At 39.1% G+C, this 21,451-nt stretch overlaps 1 protein-coding gene across 7 annotated transcripts in view; it reads left to right on the forward strand.

The window, feature by feature from the left end:
* Nucleotides 1-7,569: 7,569 nt before the first annotated feature.
* AGTPBP1 (ATP/GTP binding carboxypeptidase 1) overlaps nt 7,570-21,451 on the forward strand; it is a 64,390-nt gene continuing 50,508 nt past the window's right edge. For 2 of the 7 annotated variants that reach the window (XR_015799659.1, XM_088157150.1), the window contains exons 1-3: nt 7,570-7,698; nt 15,801-15,929; nt 16,947-17,017. Coding sequence is in view for 5 of the 7 variants with exons in the window: in XM_088157150.1 (XP_088013276.1) it covers nt 16,986-17,017 (32 nt within the window). In the remaining 2 variants the exon portion in view is untranslated. Of the gene's footprint in view, nt 7,699-7,832; nt 7,991-12,943; nt 15,930-16,946; nt 17,018-21,451 lie in introns of those variants that run through there. The other 5 variants (XM_088157151.1, XM_088157149.1, XM_088157152.1 and 2 more) reach the window with 5 other exon arrangements.

A 21,451-nucleotide genomic window follows, 5' to 3' on the forward strand; every position in this document is an offset into this window, starting at 1 on the left:
GCAGGTGCGGCGCTGGTGCCGGGGGCTGAGCGGGCGACGGCTGAACTGAAAGCAAACTCGAAGCAGGTTTTTTTTCATCTGTCAGACGTTTCTCCCCCTTTCTTTTGCACTTCGTTTTAATGAACGTCATGTTCTAGAGATTACGTAACTCCGTGTTCTGTACAGGGTCTACGGAGATGTGCTGATGACCTCCGTTGAGAAGGAAACCGGTGACGTGAGATGATGTCTTAGGGAACAACGGTTTTAGTATGACTAAGTGCTTGCAGTTTCAGGCCGAGATCACCAATGTAAGAGACAGTGGCTAATAATGTGCTTTACTGACCTGGTGGAGGATATCTTAAGTACATTTTGTCTCCAAGGTTTTGGGAGACAAGTTAGAGATTAAAATAAAAGCTTTATCCATCATCCTTTCTATTCAGCGTGCAAAGTACTGAGCATCTGTGCTTGGTGGGAAGCAAGAGGAGAAATTTCAGTGCGAGCTCCCGTTAAACCAATGACAGCAACCTACTTTATCTGAAAGAATAAGTTATCTTTAGTTTAATGCCTCTTGAAATGTCTGATGGCTCGCAGCTGCACTGTACTTACACAGAATTCCAGGGGTGATATACAACAACATAGTAATATACAACAATATAGCCTTGTAATGGTCCCAGTGTTATGGTAGAAAGAACAGAATGCTATTATTGAACCTGATGTTGATTATAAAACATCTGTACGTGAAACCTAGCTGAGTTTAATACAGAAGACAGTGATAGCTTGACCAGCACTCTCTTCTGTAGTTGATTTTCAGGGGAATTCTCATTTAGTTTCAGGACAAAAGGGCTGACTTTTGTGAAGTAATCATGGCAATGGATTAATCCTAAATAAATGTAAGCAATTATCACTTCCCTTGGCAAAAATACCAAGCATCAAAAATGAACAGCAGGCTGGTTATGTAGATGTGAAGTGACCACAGCAGTTAAAAGAGGCAGTGCATATTATTCACTGCAATAACCTCTAAGGTGAGATGCTTTGCTTTAAGGACATCAAAGCACTTCAACCTGAAATGATACAATGAAGTGCCTTGATAAAATGCTGTGAAGGATTGATCTAACTTCTAGTACATGTGATATGCACACGAGAAAATCCATAGAAATAAAAAAGTTTTAAATTTATTTTTTTATTACGCACACAATTATTATTTTTTCTGTGGGAATAGTTTACAAAAATCACTAGTATTTAAAATGCCTTGGAGTTCATTAAAAAAGTATTCCTTGTTCCTTAGTCCAGTACTTAGACCACATAGTCCTCAACGTTAAGCAAGACAGAAGAAAAAGCAACCTTCATATAATATTTGCTGGTTATGTCCGACACATGTGCTTGGTGAAGTGGGAGTAGATCAAGGATTATGAGGAACTTGCTTCAGTATTAATTATGGAGTACCTTTGTTCCTGTAATACAGTTAGAACATGTGATCATGTACTTGACTTAAATAGGGTGCTTTGTTTAAGAAAACTTCAGCTAACCATGTGACAATTTAGGGTGTAGTCATTTGACTGACTGCTATTTTTGTCTTTCCAAAATGATGTTACATTAATTTTGAATGTACTGATGTATTTTGTATGAGTTTATAATATAGGGTGTCTATTTTTACACTGCAGAAACTCATACTAAAGCATTATGAATTTTTTAGGGGTACTTACGAGGAGAAGTGAACAAACTTGTCCTCTACTATTTGGCTTAAAAAAGTATCTTGTAAAAGAAATTTGCATTACTGGCATAAGCAAAAAGGAATCTCCAGTTTCCAAGTACTGTGTGAAATGAAATTCAGATATAAGAATCTTGTTTTGCTTGCTCTAAAGAATTTGAAGTGTGTAGAATTACTTATTGACCTGTTTGTGCAAAATTACAATTGTTTATTTCTAAATAGCAGAGATTTGTCCTCGTCCTCAAAAGGTCCATTGTGGAAATGGTCATCTGCTGCAGGATATCTTCATAGCCTTGACCCAAGAAGGAGGTATCTCGTATTTGTTTCTGAAGATTATTCTTTACCTTTTGCCTTGTTTAAAGTGCTGCCGATTTTTCAGGAACTTACCATTGCTTTGGATGTCCTTCTTAATGGAAGGAGGTGGTACGGGGAGAAAAGGGAAAGTGAGGGATCGCAAAGTATGCAAATACCTTCATAAACAGAAAGAAGGTGACCTTCAGGTAGGCTGAGAATGATACACATAGATGTTTTAATTTTTTTTTTTATACTGTGTATATGGAGGTTCTTGTTAGACTGAAACAGATGAGATTCACTCTTAGTTTTGGTTGGGTCATGGAGAGGGGATTTAATATTCTGCATGTATAAATTAAATGTGATTGTCAGTAGGCATATGGAAAAAAGTGGCTGACTTGGTATGAACCTGTGAAACAGTGCATCACTTTAGAAACTTGTCCTCTTCCTGCTCTGAAAAATAGTGCCCACTCCTTCCCACCCCCAGTCCCCAGAAACTTAGATGAAAATATTCACCAAATCTATACGTTCTGAATTCTCTGTGAAGAATATTGATGTGTTACTGCATTTGTAGTATTACAAAGGCTAAAGTAGCTAAATGAAGCACAGACTAAAATGCTTTTTTATGCACTGAAATACATGCATAACAGAGCACAAAAGATCATCTCAACAGTAAAAGAGAGGAGAGGCAATGTTGGTGAAATACCAAGCTGGTAAGATACATTAGAGGTAAGATACATTAGAGATAAAGAGTAAGAAACAAATTCTCCAATGTGCATGTAGGCAAGCATTGGCTTCCAAATGAGCGAGTGATTGTTACGAGTAATGGAGAGCTGTCAGCTTCATTATCTGGAACTGACTGGATCTGTTCAATAATAGGAGAATAGCAACAGGCAAGGCAGATTTAACTAGCAGAGGTTAAGTTTTAATAGGAGACAATGATTAGCTAGTTGATAATTACAGGGAACATGATAGGATCTAGAGGTGCTTATATGTTGCTACCCACTAAGTTGTTTTGAAGAGCTTTTTCTTATTCTCCTTGCTTTTATCGTAGAATCAGAATTTTTTTAAGATTGGAAAAGTCCTTCAAGTCCAGACATCAACTCAGCATCACCACTACATTCACCATTACACCATGTCCTCAAGTCCCATATCCACGCACTTTTTAGAGCACTTCCAGAAAGGGTGCCTCCACCACTTTCTTGGGCACTTTGTTTTAATGCTTTACAATCCTTTCCTGCTTCCAGAGGGGCTAACCATTATCTTTTAAAATTTTTTGTGATTATTTTAGCTGTATGGTCTGATCCTGTATACGTCATGCTGTACAGCTTACTTAATAGTAAATACTTTTTTTAGTATCCTGTAAAAATGCAGGACTGAGAAGCCTATCTTTGTCTGAAAACTTGTGTCTCTGCATAAATGTCAGTAATCTGTGACTCAGCTTGTTACTTGTGTTGCCTTGTCAACAACACCAAGTGAACATAACATGCTTAATGTAGACTTATAAGCTTCTTGTTTTAGCTTATGACACCTCTGATGACATTGCCTTTCCACACTGTGTGTAGATTGGTATATATTTGTTACCTTCTCTAAGTCCATGGATTGTCCCATTAAAAAGTATATTCCTAAGACTGAATTTCCTACAAAAATCATAAGGTTATTAAAGTTGGAAAAGACCTGTAAGTCCAAGCTGTGATTAAACACCACCATGCCAACTGAACCATAGCCCTAAGTTGCATGTCTAGTCATTTATTGAAGACTTTCTGGGATGGTGACATCACCACCTCCCTGGTTAGCTTGTTCCAATGCTTAGCCACTCTTTCAGTGACAAAAGTCTTTCTCATGTCCAACCTGAACCTGTGCTAGCACATCTTGAGGGTATGTGTTCTTCTCCAGTTGCTAATTTCCTGGGAGAAAAGGCTGACTCTTGCCTGCTACTCTCTCAAGTAGCTGTAAGAGAAGGATAAGGTCACTCCTGAACATCTTTTTCTTCTTTTTCTCCAGGTTGAACACCTCCAGCTGCTTCAGCTGCTCCTCATAAGACTTGTGCCCCAGGCCCTTCATCATAGCTCCATTGCCCTTCTCCAGGCACACTCCACAGTCTTCAATGTCCCAGGTCAGGATCTGCTGTTGACCCCTAGGTCTTTTTCGGCTGAGCAGCTTTCCAGGCTTTCTGCCCCAATCCTGTAGCAGTCAATGGGGTTCTTGTGACCCAAGGGCGGGACTCAGCACCTGACCTTATTGAACCTCCTACCACTGGCCTCAGCTCATCAATCCAGCCTGTCCAGATCCCTCTGCAGGGCCTTCCAGCATATGAACTCTCCCACCCGACTTGGTGTCTGCAAATTGAGGTAGTACCCTCATCCAAATAATTGATAAAGACATTAAATAGGACCAGCTACAGCAGTGAGCCCTAGCAAACTGCAGTAGTGACTGTCAGCCACATAACTTCGTTCACCAACACCCTCAGCCCAGCCATCTATCCAGTTTTTAACCAGCAAACTGCACCTGTCTAAGTCATTAGTAGCCAGTCAGTTTCTCTGGGAAGAAGCTGTGGAAGAGAGTATCAAAGGCTTTACTGAAGTCCAGGTAGACAACATCCACAGCCTTTCTCTCATCTGCTAGGTGGGTCACTTGGTCAAACTTAGAGACTTAATTTTCGTGGAACCCATTCTGCTCCACAAGACAGTATTACTGTTGCTGCAATTTTCAGAGATGCATGCCTGACTCCCCATCAAGCTTTATGTGATGGCTCTGTAATTTGCCATCACCTTACTTTCAAATTTATTATTTGTTCTGGCTAAATTAAATGTAAATTGTTTGGAATGATTTTGTATGCTTGTTAAAGATTCTACTTAAAGTGTTACATTTTTTGGGAAACCAAAAGAATAATGAATCATGGTATTAACTCTTCATAAAAAAATTCAATGGATAAACAATTCACTTTTGCACACAGTGTTGTGTTTGAAAACAAATAAAGCTAGGGCATATTCCTGTTGTTGAGAATTGTTATGTAAATAAGATCAGCAAAGGTACACCAGAGTCAGGTTTTCTAAAGGTAAAGTTGTTCTCCATAGAAATAAATCCTAAACTTGGAAACAGTTTACCTGCCAAAAAAAGAATTCTAGGTCCAGTCAGTGACCTTTAAATTTCCATAAACAAATGTTTAGCTAGTAAAAATAGGAGTTCTGCATAGAACAGTCTTCTTGGTGAAATAATCAAGATGAATGCAACACTTACCTTCAGTTATGTTCTGCATTTGTTGTTTCCATTGAGTGAAAAAGTTAATAGATTTCAGTAACTGATACAAGTATTCTAATTAGGCCTATTACTATAATTCTTTTTTTTTAAATGAAATCATACTTTTTGCCAGTCTTAAATTATTTGGAGCTACTGCTGGGCCCTCTTTTTTTCAGTAGAAAATTCTCATATTTTTAACTGATTTATTTTTGTTGTGTGTCAGGACAAATAGAGAGCTGTTTTGAAACATTATTTTCATACCTAAGTTAGATAAACTGACTCTGACTTCAACTTCAAAATATTTGAGAGGTTTTTATCTACACCTCTTTTATTTGTCGTTTACTTGCCAGAGCCTGCCCAATACTATTTTCGTCTTTGCCTGAGTCATACTTGAATTTATTCCATGTGTTCTGCTTTGCTTTAGACAGTGTTATGCATTTAAAATAATTCCATTAATAGAATTCACAAACAACTTGTAGCTGTACTGAATTCTGTTTTAAGTTTTCTCTTACCCATTTCCCAATGTGACCAGTGTTATGGAACAAGTGAGACTGTTCCTACCTGTTGCCAATGCACTGGCAAAGTTCTGCATTCTGATAACATACTCTTCTCATCCATGCTAGATACCTAGAGAAACTTGTAAGAAAGGAAGGTTCTTCCTAATACACATACGTTTTGTGATCATAGCCCATGGATTCTAGTTCTAGGAAACATAATCAATGTTGAATTATTTGCTGGAGAAAGACCATGCCAATAACTGAATAAATGGACATCTGACTATCCATTTTTGTTAATATGGTGGGATGAGGACTTAAAATGCATATATGCACTTATACATAAATAAGAGGTAGGAGGACCAGGATCTCTCATCTGTCATACTTTGACAAAATTAGTTTGCTGCTCCTCACTTGTGTGGTCTCTGCTGACTTGCAGAGTAGCTTTGTTTTGTGTCCATAAGATATGGATGTGTATGCTTGCTCTGCAGATCATCTGTGTACCATTGCATGGATGATAAGCAGAACTTACCTTTCTAACACTGTAACCTGAGTCAAAGGACTAACAAACAGTTAACTAGAAACCCTCCTTCACAGGAATCAGCCCTATGGAAGAGTTGCAAACTGTCACACATGCAAATGCACACGAAATACACAGCTACGTTCAAGACAGTAGAAAAGTCTTGGCTATAGTCTTGGCTATCTTTGCTCTTGCCTTTGTGAGGAGAATGATGTGTGTAGGAGAGGAATTGCAAGTGCTATAGCCAGGATCTGAAACCTGTTTTTTACTGAACAAGAATTAGAATGGGTAGCTCCATGGACACACAATGTTATTGGCTAATTAACTTTGCATATTAATAACTTTACAATCTATTAGGGATTGTGCCTTTATTATTCATGTAAGTGGGATTTGAACTTGATTTCAGTTTGCCAGCCTTTTACTTAAGGGCTGTTTTTTCCATACCCATGTCAGATTTGTAAAATTGGTATAAAGATTTGGCCACAGATTCTTAGTAGTTTCTTCATTTGAAGAACTTCATGGAAAAGGAAATACCAGGTTGTTCCAGTTTAAAAAGTGTCAGAAAGGGAGATTAAATTATCCACTTCTAGAATTCATCAGCAATACTGATGCATAGTTTAAAACCAGGTGCTAGGCACATGAATGTTAATTTGCCATAAAACGCTTTGTGAAGCATATGAGGTATTACTTTTCTTTTGCAAAAATTCCCAGGGGAAAGGGGTGGCATATGAGGAGGCATACAAAGTCTTTGGCTAATGAATCATTGTGAATTGTATTACTTGCTTCTGTGGTACCTCAGTGCCCTGGGCAGTAGGATTCTTTGGGTTCACGTACTTACCTGCCACAACAAACTGTGTGTAAAGGTTGGGCTGGGAGGAAGCGCCCCACGAAGGTATTACAGAATCACAGAATCGGTCAGGTTGGATGGGATGACGGGGTTATCTGGTCCAACCTTCGTGCTTGAGCGGGGTCATCCTAGAGCACACCACACAGATCGTGTCCAGTGAGGGAGACTTAACAATGTCTGTAGACAATCTGTGCCAGTGCTTGGTCACCCACACAGCAAAGAAGTTCTGCCTCGTGTTCAGGTAGAGCTTCCTGTGCATCAGTTTGTGCCCACTGCCTCTTGTCCTACTGCTCGCGAAGCACGGAGAAAGCCTGCTTCCATCCTCTGGCTCTCCCCCGTCCTCCCATTATACGCTTGTACATCTCACAGAAGTATGGAATGCGGGGCGGATTCATAGGACCCGTGCAGTTGCCGCTCTATCCGTGCGCCCGGACGGGCCGGGCGCCGCGCTCCCCACGGCGGCGGCGGCGCTTGCGCGCGGGCGGGGCGCGGCGGGGCCGGTGACGCGCTGCGGTGCGGGCAGGTCCTGCCGCCGCCGCCGCCGCATGAGCACGGCGGGGGCGCAGCGCGGAGCCACCACCGCAGCCGCCGCCCGGTGCCCCCGCTTGAGCACCGCGGGGTGAGTGGGCGCTCTCCGCCTTCCGCGAAGGTGCTGCCCCGCGAGCGGGCATCGCCTTGGGCAGGGCGGAGCGGGCCGCAGCGGGGGCAGGGACGCGGCAGGGGCCGGGATCGGGACTGGGGCGGGGAGGGGCTGGGCGGGGCTCGGCTCCTCTGTGCCGGGCTCTCCGGGGCTGCCGGGCGCGTCCCTGCGGACGCCGGTGGATGTGCGCGGGGCCGCTCGGACACGGCGGGTCGCTGCGGGAGCCGCGCCCTGCGTGCTCTCGCCCGCGGAGATGGTCGCAGGCCCTACGGTAGGAGCGGTGCCTGGTTTCCGGGCCTGGCCGCCGTCGGGTCTGCCCGCGGCGCGGGGTAGAGCCTCCGGTGGCACGGAGCCCCGCGCCGGGCGCGGGACGATCGCGTCCCTGCGCTCCGTGTGGCGCGCAGCCGGCCCGGAGCGCTCCCCGCCCTGCCGGGCCGCCCTGCAGCAGCCAGGGCTGCGGGGAGCCCTAGCCCTGCCAGCCCCGAGCGCTGCGGCTCTGCCCCTGCTGCCCCGCCGAAGGGGTCACCCAGCATGGGCATTGGGTGGGCACTACGGCGGTTGGGGTAACATTTGCCTCATGTGCCGTGCTGCTTGGCCTGCCCAACGTCTGTTTGACTTAACGCTCCGTGGATAGGAGTTTGTTAGCACTTGGGGTTTAGTTCTTCTTTTTTTTCTTCTTCTTCTTCTTTTTTTTTTTTTTTTTTTTTTTTTTTTTCAATTTTCCTGCCTTTTCTTGCAGTGGTGGAAATCTAGCGCAGCAAGTATTTCTTTGTAGGTATCACTTCAAGTGCTCGACGTTTGAGAAATAGGTTGCATATCAGGGTGTGGTGGTGTTTTCTTCAGTATAAACTGCTTTCAGGCACCGAGCTTTATATGAGATGTTTTGAAATCCTCAGCTGGATGAATTGTTATGCTTACTTGGAGCAGAAAGCTTTCTATAGTATGTAGTATAGGCAGAAAGTGAATTCCTTTGTACCTGCATGGTGTGAAAACACCATCAAACTTCTGTATAGCCTTGTCGTGTGAATGTTGATCATTGTGTATTAGCTTTTCTAGCATTAGAAAATTAGCTCTCCAGTGAGTGTATTCCCATGAATTAAGTTCTTTTAATGAAATACGTGTCTGCACTACCTTTATAGGTTATATTTCATGAAAAGGTTTCTCTTTTTCACAGACAGCTTTCAGTGTGTATTTTATATAAAACTGTGTGACTGGATGTTGCTGATGGGATAGCCCCACCTTTTGGTTAATCCTCCTTGAAATTATGACCAAAGAGTTTCTCTGAAAATTAAAGCTCATGCTCTGTGTTGTGAGAGCAAGTCTGTGTTGGAATATCTTTTTATGTCTTTGGGTTGGGGAGTGACAAGATAATATCCTTTCCTATTTAATGTCAAGATAATTTTAATACATGACGTTTCAGTTCACTACAGTGATTGTTTTTTAATGCTAGTATAAATGAAGCAAAATACCTTTTCTTAAAAAAAAATTAATAAAAAAAATTCTGTCTTTATTTTTTTCAAAAAGGGTGGAAATGATCTCAAGCCAAGGAGTCGTTGTGGTGCACGAAGTGACATCTGATATATGTTTGTGTGAAGCGATACGTGATCTGAGACTTGACTTTCAGTTCAGGTGTTGGAGGTGACAGTGCTCATGTTCAAGGAGTTCACAGATTATTTTCCAAATTAAAGGTTTTAAGCTTGAAAAATATTCAGTTGTCTTGGCAGAAGATTTGTATTAGTTATTTTACTGCTGCTAGGAGCAACTTCCCTGAAATACCGTGTAATAAGCTACATGTAAAGAGAAAAAGGAGAGGGGCTCTGAAGCCCTTTTAACTTACAAAAGGAGTTTGCTATTTCACCTTGTGTTTAGGTTTTAGTTTAGGAAAGACATTCAGCTTTTCACTCAACAGCTTGTCAGCAGTGTGTTTCATGATTAGAAACTGCAGTCTTTAAAATTCATGGCAATACTCTTCTAGACATAGTTGGGGATCACCTGTTTTTTGGCACTTGATATGTTATTTGAAACGTCTCCTTGTATTCCAGTATCTGTGAGCTGCTTGCTTTTAGGAGATTGCTCCCATGATACAAATTGTTAATGTCCAAAAGCACTGAGTACTAATCTGCCAGTACAAGTTGTCCTGGCTCTGGAGTATAACTGCAGTGGTTGAAGTGTTGGAACTCCTTAAAGAGCCCCTCTTGGAGGGGAAGTCAGGTTTCTCGGAGTGAGTGTGAGAGTGCTGGACAAGGCAGCTGCTTGTGTGAGTGCTTAGGAGAAATTTTTAACAGCAGTGTATCTCTGGGTATGTTTTCAGGCCCTGCCACTATCCACAGCTTAACTGTCCAATATCCTGTGCTAAGCATCAAGAAGATTATGAACTATCCAGTGTGTGTCCTGGATACGTGGATGATTCAGCATGGTTTCCATTTGGAAATGCAGTAACCGTAGAAAGACTGGAAGTAGCGGAGAGGAGGGAGCATCCAAACATCCTTCCTTTCTTTTGCAACAGCTGCAGAGGCAATGGTCCTGAAAATGTCACCCTAAAACATTTAGTATATTGCAAGGCCCATAAAAAACTTTTACTACATCCTTTATAAAACTTAAAATTTCTGAGAAACAGGGTGTTTGCACACGGAAGGTAGGTAATACTGTTTTAATTGTTCCAAGTGAAATTCATAATCAGTATGGTACAAATCAAGATTCTGAAAGTGAGAACAGTTGCTGGGAGCATTATGGGTTGTTATGGTTGTTTCTGTACACCAGTGAAGTTGAAGGGTTTGAAGTATATTTGAGTAGATAAATCTACAACATGGAGGCATGGGTTTTCTTTCCTGTTATTTTTTTTTTTGTCTGGACTTAAACCAGGATTGAGGGTTTGCTTTTACTCAGTTAGTGAACTAAGAAGTTTAGATCTTTGCGTTGATTTTTTTTACAGACTGACCTTAACCATCAAGACAGTGTAACCCAAAGGAGCAGTCACTGGGTTAGGTGCTGGAAAGCACCTCTGACATTTGCCACTGTATTAAGCTTTTCCAAGAGCTGACAAAAGTTCCTAGGTTTCCAGTTCCTATTCAGTTCTTGGTGTAGGGAAATAGTTTCTAATGTAGTTGTCCTTTTCCTTCTGGCTATTTTTATTGCTTCCTCCTCCCTCCCTGTGCCATTCACCTTCTACCTGATGAAAGGGTTATGCCGGCTGGGCAAGAAGTAGCTGACTTTTGCAGTATTTCTGTCAGCTTAAATCACGCAAGCTTTGAACATGATACTATGTGACCCTGATGACAGCAAGTTTGTAATATCTTGAAGTAACCTTATGCTTGCAATGCCAGTAACTTTCTAGGAGCTTCTTTCCAGGCAAGAAATAAGGTACTGGTGTTTTAGTCTGCTCTTTTCCCAGCAAATGCTTTTCTTGCTTGCTTGCTTGCTTAGCTTTTTTGGTTGCTTTTACGACACTTTGTTCTCACAGTCATGTGGACTGGTGGTAAAGGCTGCCACATTACATAGTTGGCAGCCTGCTGTAAGAACTTAAGTGCTTCAGTCATCTGTGAAGTTTTATATATGCCATTTTGAATGTGTGATTATATTCTGCAGTTTATCTAGTCACATCAAAAAGTCGTCACTTTGCTATAATGCAGCAACAGATAAGCTGACTTTTTTACTCCCTACTATAAATATTTATAGCAAATGGCATAAGGGAAAGGCAGTAACTGATTTTCAGAAGTATTTTTTTCATTGATTAGTGAAGGTTGTTAGCCTTTTCATTTTGTTTTAGATTTATAAATTAGACTCTCTTCCACCCAAAACTTCATGGGTTTTTTTCTGCTTAGAGGAGTTGGGTAGATAAATTATCCCTTAGATAAGGGATTATTTTCTGCCATTTCCGCATGAAGTCATAAAATTACATAGGAGAAAAGTATCTCTAGTTTTTCTAATATCTTGAACAAACCTTTTCTCATGGAAGAAATACTTCTAAGGTACTTTTAGGTATGTTATAATACTTTAATGCGTTAAAATAGAACTGCATTCTTGAAAATAAACCCCCAAAACTACCCATGACCAACCATTTTTTCAAAAAGATAGTTGTATAAGTTGTCATTTGAGACACTGAACTAGAAAATAATATGTTAGATATGAAAGAGTAAAGGAATAAATAGACAAAGGAGCTACTTAAGGTATAATTGCTAAGACTTCTGCAAATGGGCAGTCCTCCTTATGGTGCAAGAGGATGAGATGGAGGAGATTGCACCACTGTATTAATAGCACTGGCCATTTCTTACTGCTGTCAGTGGAAGAGTATTTTTCTGTCCTGATGAGTAATTCTTTTGTGTAATGTTAGGTAACATACTGCTCATTTCCGTATGGTGTGTTATTTGTGTGGTTTTGCCATATTTAGAATGCTGATTATCATGGTGTTTACCTGCTCTTTAAAAGCTTTTTGGGTAGGTTGCTGTTGGTAGAGAAACCATGACTCTTGCTGCCATGTGTTGCTGGTTATCCTAGATTTTTAACACAAAGTAAATTCCTACAAGTGTAAATTCACTTAAATAGGTAAATAGTCTGTTCTTGCAAACAATTTACTTCAATAATACCACAAGTGGTATTTTGGAATTAAGATTGCGCAAAGAGCACAAAGAATGCAGAAGTCTTTTTATATGTTTTTGTTTAAATGGACTTATAAGTATTTTGAAAAATAATATTTTGACCCATGAACAGCTTCTGAGACTTTGGGATGCATGAAATGAGATACTATGAAAGGTGCATTTGCTTGTGATTTAATCTGCACCGAACTGGGGGAATCCACATATACATCAGTGAGAGGTAGGAATGCTTTTGGAAGCGTATCCCAGAATGCAACCACCTCCAGGGTTTCAGTATAAGTTTTCTTCTGCCTAGCCTTTGTGACTTTTTAAATTGTTATGTGTTTTTTCAGTTCGTACCTATGGTTTTTCTATTTAATTTTTAATGCATTGGGTTTTGACACTATTCTGTCACCTGAGATTTTGAACTCCTTTCTTTTTTTTGTGTACTAATTTGCCTTTTTTTGTACTGTAGCATTTGCCAAAGATTCTGTTCAGCTACTTGCTTGCACTATCTGATAAGTAAGTACACATTGAAAGAATGACTTATTTGCTAAAGACTTGTTCAGAGTTACTTTCTTTCACCTTTCAAATCAATAGCTCCTTGATAATCAAAAGTGAAGTCTGAGCTTTGGCTTTGAAAATATGTAGGGTTGCACCAAGCCTTGGATACAAAGTAAAACACAGAAATATATATATTTATTGTTGAACAGTCTTACAGGTTTTGCAGAGCTATTGTGGTAGATAGACATAAAAAACTTAAATTTTGGCTTTTCTCTTGATAAGTATAATTTGATATACGGTTTTAGCAACTCCCCTTTTTATGATAATAAGATACTGTGTTTTAATATATAGTGAACAGATTCAAATGTCTTTCTATATGATATTTATTAAGAAAGTAAGCTTCTGGAAAAGAAAAACTTTAGAGAATATAGAGCAAGTAAAACAGATTCAGTAGTATGGATAAACTTTCTATATCCGTACTTGGTGTTGATTTTTCTGGTTTCTCTTGGAGAGAACTGTATTCTGGAATATAATTACAAAGTACTTTGCAGGAAAATCCTGGTATTAGCCATAGAAAATTTCAAACATCTCTGGCTCTGTGAAGTAGTCTATTTTTGTTGTTGTTGTTGTGATTTTGTGGTTTTTTTAATTATTATTTGGTTGGTTTTCTTACTTGTGGTAGTTTTGTCTTGCTGATTTCTTGAGGGGCAAGAGGTTTTTAAGTAAAGAAAATGTGAAGGTACTTTAAGTTTTTTTAAATTACATTTATGCTTCCAAGACAGGCATGTTCTCTGTTAAAGTATTTTGTTCAGTTGAACATGTGAATTCTGTTTATGTAAACTGAGGATGTTGTTCACCTTCAGTAACAGAGAGATTATCCTTGTTTTCCCTAAGATAAAGTTTTAGTAGCAGAATTTTAGCACGAAAACTCTCCACGGTTTTGAGAGGTTGGATTTCTGCCAGTTTCAGTGAGGAAGAAAAACCTAACATGAAAGTAGAGGTGCTGTTGATTAAAATAAAAATTTTGAGCCTCAGATGTAACATTATTGTGTGTTTAATTTATAAGAATTTCTTTCAAATAAAATGTTATTAAAATGACAACAGAAATGCTCAGCACTAAACTGTTGTAATGGTGACTATGTGTTTTTTCTTCCTAGTGTCTAACCTAAACCTTTCTCCTTTCAGTTTAAAGCATTTGTGTTGACTCCAGGCCCATGTAAAAAATCCCTATCCAGCTTTCTGGTAGGTTCTCTCTAGGTACAGGAAGGCTCCTCTAAGGTCTCCCCAGAGCCTTCTAATTTCCACGGTGAAAAGTCCCAATTCTTTCAGCCTTTTTTCATATAAGGGAATTGTTCCATCACTCTGGTCATTTTTATTGCTGCCTTCTGGATTCCAGTAAGGCCACATCATTCTTACGGTGGGACCCCCAGAACGTGTGTCAGTAAAATCTCCTCTGAATTCTGTTATGACATCTGACTAGAATTATTTCTGCCTTGGAGAGGCTGAGCATCTTGGTGTTCTTCCTGTATGTATATACATATATACATATATATGTAAACCTAGTATTCAGAAGGATAGAGTTTGTACTCCTCTGTAGGCACTCCCAGTAATGCCCAATAATCTGAATATGAGGTCTGAATGAAACAGTGCAAGTTAATTTCTTTAGCCAATGTTTAGAGCAAAAAAAATTGCTTTGTGATGGTCCTTGCCATTTGGTAGAGTAGTTTTGTGGTTAGAGTATTTATCCAAGATCTAGGAGTTCCATGGATTCCATGTTATTCTTAGGTTTTGGCAAATGACAAAACTTTATATGAAAGATAAATACTGGGGTGGGGTACCCTCTTTGCTTTTGCATGAACTTTGTCAGTGAGTGTCACATTTTCAGGGTATTGAAAAGCTGCATTAACAGAGTGACTCAGTGGTTCAATGACAAAGAATTCACCTAGGAGTGAGGCAAGTATGTGCTTTTCCGAGGAGAAAATTATATGTAACTTCATGCAGACTATTTAATTTATTGTACTGTTGATAACATTATTACAGCAATTATTGCAGTGCTTCTGGTCTTGTGAAATCTGCCTGTTTCCCCTATCTAGATGGGAGGATGAATGAGATAACATTTCACAGGGAAGGTGAAAAGGCAAAGGGAGATTGTAGAGAATCCAGCATTTATTGGCTTGGAGTTTTACTTAGTCAGCACTTCTTGCTCTCTTCTGTTTCCCTCCAACTTGAAGTGCTTTCATTCAGTTGTTGGTCCTTTACAAGCAGAACTGATACTAGTATTTTGTCTGCTCTGCAACCACTGAAAGGCAAGTGGCATAAAAATATATGTAAATTCATTCACCTTCTGCCTTTAGTTTTCTATCAAATGTTCATTCAAAATAAGGATACTGATAAAAGATTTTAATTAATTTGGAAGTTGTTTTTTTGCATGACCTAGTCAAATGTTAAAGAGAATTTTTTCTTTTAATTTTTTTTTTTACTTTAGTGTTCATAGATGTCCCACCACAACTCTATGGATTGCTGCTGTGTTCATTTCTCTTTTCATTTTTCCCTGCTCCTTCTCATCTGTTTTTAGTTTTGTTGAGGTTTTTTTTTGTTTTGTTTTTTTCTTGTGCTTTTTCTTTTTTACTTGACATTTCCCCTTGACTTGGAGCAATAGTAGGGACTTCAGTGCTTAGTGAAATACTTTGTGGTGAATTTAGACAAACAAACTAAGACCTTGCAGTTCAAGATGGTTCAGCTCAGTAGCTGACTCCACTTGTACAGCACTTCAGTACACAATAATATATAGACACTATTGGCGCTGGCAGACTGTTCATCTTCTGCATGACAGCAGGTCCTACTTCTGCTGCAAGCAAAACAGCTCTTGGTTACTTGAATCCAAGGGTCTGATTTCCACCCAGTAAGACTTGCAACTTGTTTGGAATAATCCAGACTTTGTAATTCATTAAATTGTCAGTAATGTGGACACAGCTCTTCCCTTTTAATTATTTATTTTATTTAAAGGATTTCAAGATAGTTTACACCTGAAGGATACTTGGACAAAGCTAGGACACCTGTTAACTTGAGTCAAGCTGGAATTGTGAACAGTTAAGCATTTTCTTCCTGACTGCTGGGAAAAGATTCTGCTTTCAGGTAAGTCTGGAAATAAGTCTGTTTCATAGTTCATCTGCTTTAGGCTTTTAGCAGTGGAGTGGAATTTACCAGTAATAAAAGCCTAATTGTTTTTATGTGCTGAACAGTAAGGTTTTTTGAGACCTTTTACACGTTTCTTTGGGGAGAAGGGGATGGGAGGGGGCAGCTGTGTGTATGTAGTTGGCTGAATTTCTTGTCTGCATTTATCAAGAGAAGATGTGCTTTATCTTACTCATTCTCAGCACCCATACCTTTGAACATCCATTTTCCCCTTTTCTCTGTCTTCTGCCTTTAAATTAACTACTGTGCTCTTGGAGGGCAGGTTTTTTTCACAGTGAGAGTATTTGTCTGTCATTCATAGTAGATCTCAGATGGAAGTGCTGGTGCTCAGTTAATGGTCCTGTAGACTGCAACCTTAATTGCTTGAAGGCACCATTTGAGGAAGCAGCGTGCCCCGAGGACACTATGTCCTTAGATGGATAGGAAAATTGAGTCCTTGGCATGATATGGTTTCTGTCCAAGGAATGTGTTGAGGTCTTGCTTAAATAAGAACACCAAATACTCCATGTTTCTCACTATGCCTCTAGCCTTAGTTATTCTATAGATACGTAAAATAGAAGTCAGAAATCAGTATGTTGTGGCATCTCACAGTATTGTCAAGTAAGTTTAAAAAGTGTGTTTACTGGCTTCAGCTAAAATTCTGTCATTGACAGGAAAGTAATGTCTAGTAAATGACTGAAACAAGTTTCTGTTTTATTGCAATCAGACTTTCTGAGCTTTGGTAGGCCTGAATTATAATGCAGAATCATGCTCCATACTTAAAATGCAATAGTTTATTTTTAAAGCTGGATCAAATAGTGTGACAGGAGGAGAGCTTGTGACAGTGTGGAGAAATGCAATCAGTGTGAATGAACTTAATTTAGCAATTCCAGTGAGGGGACATTCAGTATGGTGGCAGCATTTTTTCTCTAAAGATCAAAATACATCAATAATATGTAGTTGTTTAATATCTTACAGGTTGTCAGAGATGGTGATTTGAAGAATCATATTTCCGATATGAACAAAGCAAAAACATCAGCTGAAAAAAGGTAAATTTATAAACACAGTCGCTTCTTAACATCAAGGTATTTGAGATTTGTGAAAAAACAGTCTTTTATCTCAGTAAGAATATCTTTGTCTTCTTAGTAGGAATATCCTTATCTTCTCAGTAAGAAGATAAATAAAATACACATTGTGGGTCTCTAGTAAGGATGCACAAATTGGTGTCCTGAAACACTGAGGGAGTCAATATTGATTAGCACAAAGTATCTTCACATTTAATAAATAACTTTTTAAATCTAAATTTTCAGTTTGTGTTAGACATGTTCAAATATAAAATACAAAATAAATTTAATTGAAAATTTAATTTATTTAATAATTCTATTCACATATTGGCAAAACGTAGTTATTTCTACTGAAGGAATTAAAGAAGGTTATAATACTGTGTAAGAAGCCATCAATCTTGCAGTGCAACACATAGCTAGGACAACTCAGAATGGGATACAGAAGATGTCAGGTTGAAAAGCCGTGTTTGTTATTTTCTTGTGAACTTGTCTTAGCTAGCATTTGAGAAATTTGTGAGATTATCTCTGGAACGCTGTTAAGCATCAGGAAACTATTTAAAGCCTTTCAGTCTTACTTTTTTTTTAAGGTAGCACCTGTTTTTTGTGAGGGGTAGATCAAAATAAATGGTAAAAAAACTCTTATGTTTTGTTCTTCTGGTAGACTAGCCCCTTAGGCATTGTGATAAGCAAAGCAAGCTCTCTGTCAGCAATGAGTATTCTTGAAAACACTACAAATTATAATGCATAAAATATGCTATATCTAATATAAGAATATTAGATGTTTGCAGAGTTGCTACTTAAGTACTGTTTATTCTTTTTTACTTAGAGACAAATTGAAAGTTTCCATTCCTGCAATTCAAAACAGTTGATCCCTAAATCATGAATAACTTATGGTGACTCTGTGTAGAGATAGCTATGAACTAATCAGAAGTATCAGCTCTCTAATGATTGCTCGGTAACTGTGGAAGTGGTTGAGAAAAAAACCCCACAGTTTGAAATTACTTGTGTTGGAATAAAATCTTAACAAGCTCATGAGAAACATACCTGTATTAAAATAGGTTTTAAAGGTTCATGGTAATGTGCCAAAATGCAGATCTGTTTGCTGTGGGCGAATAAGGAACTTCCTTATACATCTGTGTGCTGGGTGACTGCAAACAGCAGTTTCAAAGGAAGTCGGTACAATTGAGAAACTGATGACATCCTTCATTTGACTATTATATTATGTAAGGCTTCTTGCAAGGTGAACAGGCAGAAACCATTCTAAGATAATTGAATTTTTATGAGACGCCGTGGCTTAGATTTGTGTTTCTCATTGTGGGTAGGCGTGTAGAAAGCTACAATGATGTGTTTTAGCATTTGCATAGTGAAAGTGGCATACAGTGAGTAATGGAGGATTGTGAATCTAGCAGTTCTTCATGATTAGAGTTTAAATGCTTAAATCTTTTGGGAGTGAAAGAAGTGCCCCTCTAGCGAGGAATCTCTCTTTGAGAAGGTGTTTTCTTGTTGAGGTAGTTCTCTTTCAAGTGTGAAACCCTGAAGTCCTCTGCTCTTCACTGTCTGGGCATGCTTCCTTATTATCCCCTTGTGGCTTTCCTGACCAGAGAAGGAGGAGATCCACAAAGCTCTCTGGTTAGCTTAGTCATGTTTAAGTTTTGGTAACAGTTACTGTAAGGACAGGAGTGCTTCCTTTATGCAGGCAGAATGGTGGTGCGAGGAGCATTTTGAACTGCAGTATTTGAATGTGGGATGAAGAAAGAGCTTCCTGCCTGTGGAGACGTGAACTGCACTGGATCAACTAAAAGAAATTGTAAATCTATCAGAGAATAATCGTTATTGGTTTTCTTTGGACCGAGTGGAGCACTGGCTTGGATACCAGATCAGTGGTAGTTGATAGCTGTCAGAAGGAAATGGTGCACAATTTACTTCTGGATATGCTCTCTCTCTTTCTGGTTGCAGCTAATGGTGGGAAATATTCTGGATTTTTACTAATGATCTGTAAAAGAAGAAAGTTGTTAAAATTGCAGACAACTTGAAGCTCAAAAGATCTGCAAAACTACTGGAGGACCAAATTAGTTCAAAATGCTCATGTGAAATGCAGAAGATGGTTAAGAATATTTGATGGGAATATGTGCAACATACTGTGCTTAGAGAGATATGTCACTGGAATAGATAACGGGTAGTTGCCTTTATAGTACAAAGTGCCTGAAATAACAATATTAGACTTCAGGGACAAAGCCTTTCAAATGCAGGGATACAAAGAATGAGATTGCCTTTGGTTATTGAATCATTTTTGCAGATCATCAGGAACTGGTTTGGCATGTATATGTCACAAAGAGCAGCTCTGGTGTTATCCAGATCTGAAGAGAATAGTTTTTATGCTGTTATGAAGTTTTTTCTGATGCTCTTTGGTCATGTTTTTTATTAACTGAAAATAGTAAAGGCTCCATGTAACCCTCAGTGACAGAGTGCTGTTATGAGGAGGCTTTAGAATGTGTGGGGTGAAAAAATGTCACTCCTAATAGCAAGAAGGGTTCATCACTTTGTGGGAAAACTAGTCTCATATTGTCTTTGCTGCCCTTCAGCAACAGTTACAAGCTCAGGCACTCACTGCAGCTGGAGATGTGGACAGCTGCATGTTGGTGTGTGAGGTCAGTCTGAGTCATCCCATTCCTTCTGACAGTGGCTTTTGACTGAATAGAAACCGTAGTTAGATGGGTGATGACTGAAATTTATCTTGGATACTCCAGTCAGAATTCTTGAGACTTGCATAGCGTTTGTACCACTTGGACCCCAGGTTTCCTTTAGCAAAGTCTCTGATGTCTCCTTCTACAAACCAATTTACTCACAGTGCAGTAACACACAAATGTCTTGGGCTGGTGCCTCCTAGGAGCAATCACCAACAAAGGAACCCCTAGGCTTTTATGCCTTCACAGTCCAAGCACAGGACAGCTCTTCCTCCTGAGTCTTTGGCTTCTGCTGTGTCTCTGTGTCTGGTCACCATAAAGTTTGGCCACAATCTTCAGGGCATTCATTTGAGGTTCTGCAGTATTGGCAGCTTGAGAGAAAACATACTTCTGACAGGACAGAGTTTATTCTGACTGTTTCTTGCTGTGGGATTGAAAATACTGAATTCCATGGTGCCTCTCTGTTTTGGAGAACTGTCTTGTAAATTTGCATGCTGTTCATTGGTCAGAACATACATGTTTACATTACAAATATGAGATAATCTCATAACAACTTGTGCTTTCATTTTGTTCTGAGGTAAATGGGTGGTCACAGCAATATTACTGACTGCTTCTGTGTGTTTGGCTAGCTGCTGTATGTTTGGCTAGCTGCTGTAATTCCTGTCCTATGGTCTTTTTGATGTACTGTGCAGGCATTGAAAACTGTCAAATAGTTTTATAATCACTATTTAGATTAATGTAGAATATTGGTAAATAAGAGTATCATTCTTGTTTTAGGAAGAAAACTTAGCCATAACTAAGAAGAAATCAGGACTTTATTTGTACTTCAGCATTGGCTGGTGTTAATTTTTAAGGATGCTTTATTGTGTATGCTGAAGACATGAAACGTAGATAGCTATATTTATGTTGAAAGACTTTATACAAGATGAATAGCCTAAAACCATTTTAAAGGTAATAAAGTGCTGTAATAAGCACTTACTCCTGTTGAGGAGATTATAATTCTAAATCTTAGAACTTAAGTTGTTATACAACCCAGTACTGAAAATTATTTACCCTACCTAAACCTTTTAAAGCTTTCATTAACTACGGAGGAATTATGTTGAATGTCAGCTTCCTGTACATGGTAAATTGCTTCTATGTGTCACTGTTTCTTGAATTTTCCAGGCTGCAGCAGTCAAAAATCAGGTTTGCTCTGACATTTAATCCTATAAATGAATTTTATCTTTATCTTTTATCTTACTATTCTTGTTCTTGTTGTTACTATTATTGTTATTGCTATTATACTACTGCTTCTATTATTATTATTATTATTATTATTATTATTATTATTATTATTATTATTATTATTGTTATTGTTATTGTTATTATTGTTATTCCTAAGCATCAGCTTTGCTTTCTTGGGTTGTTTTAAGCTTTCAAACTACATCAGTTTCATTGTGGGACCAATCGTGTACCACAATGGAAGTGACAGAAGTTGAAGCAGCAATTCTCTTACACATCAGCTTATGTATGGGTTGGCTGGACTCTTACTTGTTGTGGAGCTGGTGAAGACAACATCCTATACAAGTTGGTCAGTTTGTGTATTGGATCAACAGAGCTTGTGGATATCATTACGATACTGGGTCAATTTTGGAGCATTTCAAGTTGAGTGGATAAACTGAGAAGCAGAAATAAGCAAAACAAAGCTTATACAAATAATAATGGCTTTATGCTATTCAGCATTGTGATAGATGAT

This window comes from Sturnus vulgaris, chromosome Z (genome assembly GCF_052056855.1).
Source record: "Sturnus vulgaris isolate bStuVul1 chromosome Z, bStuVul1.hap1, whole genome shotgun sequence".
Classification (NCBI taxonomy): Eukaryota; Metazoa; Chordata; class Aves; order Passeriformes; family Sturnidae; genus Sturnus; species Sturnus vulgaris.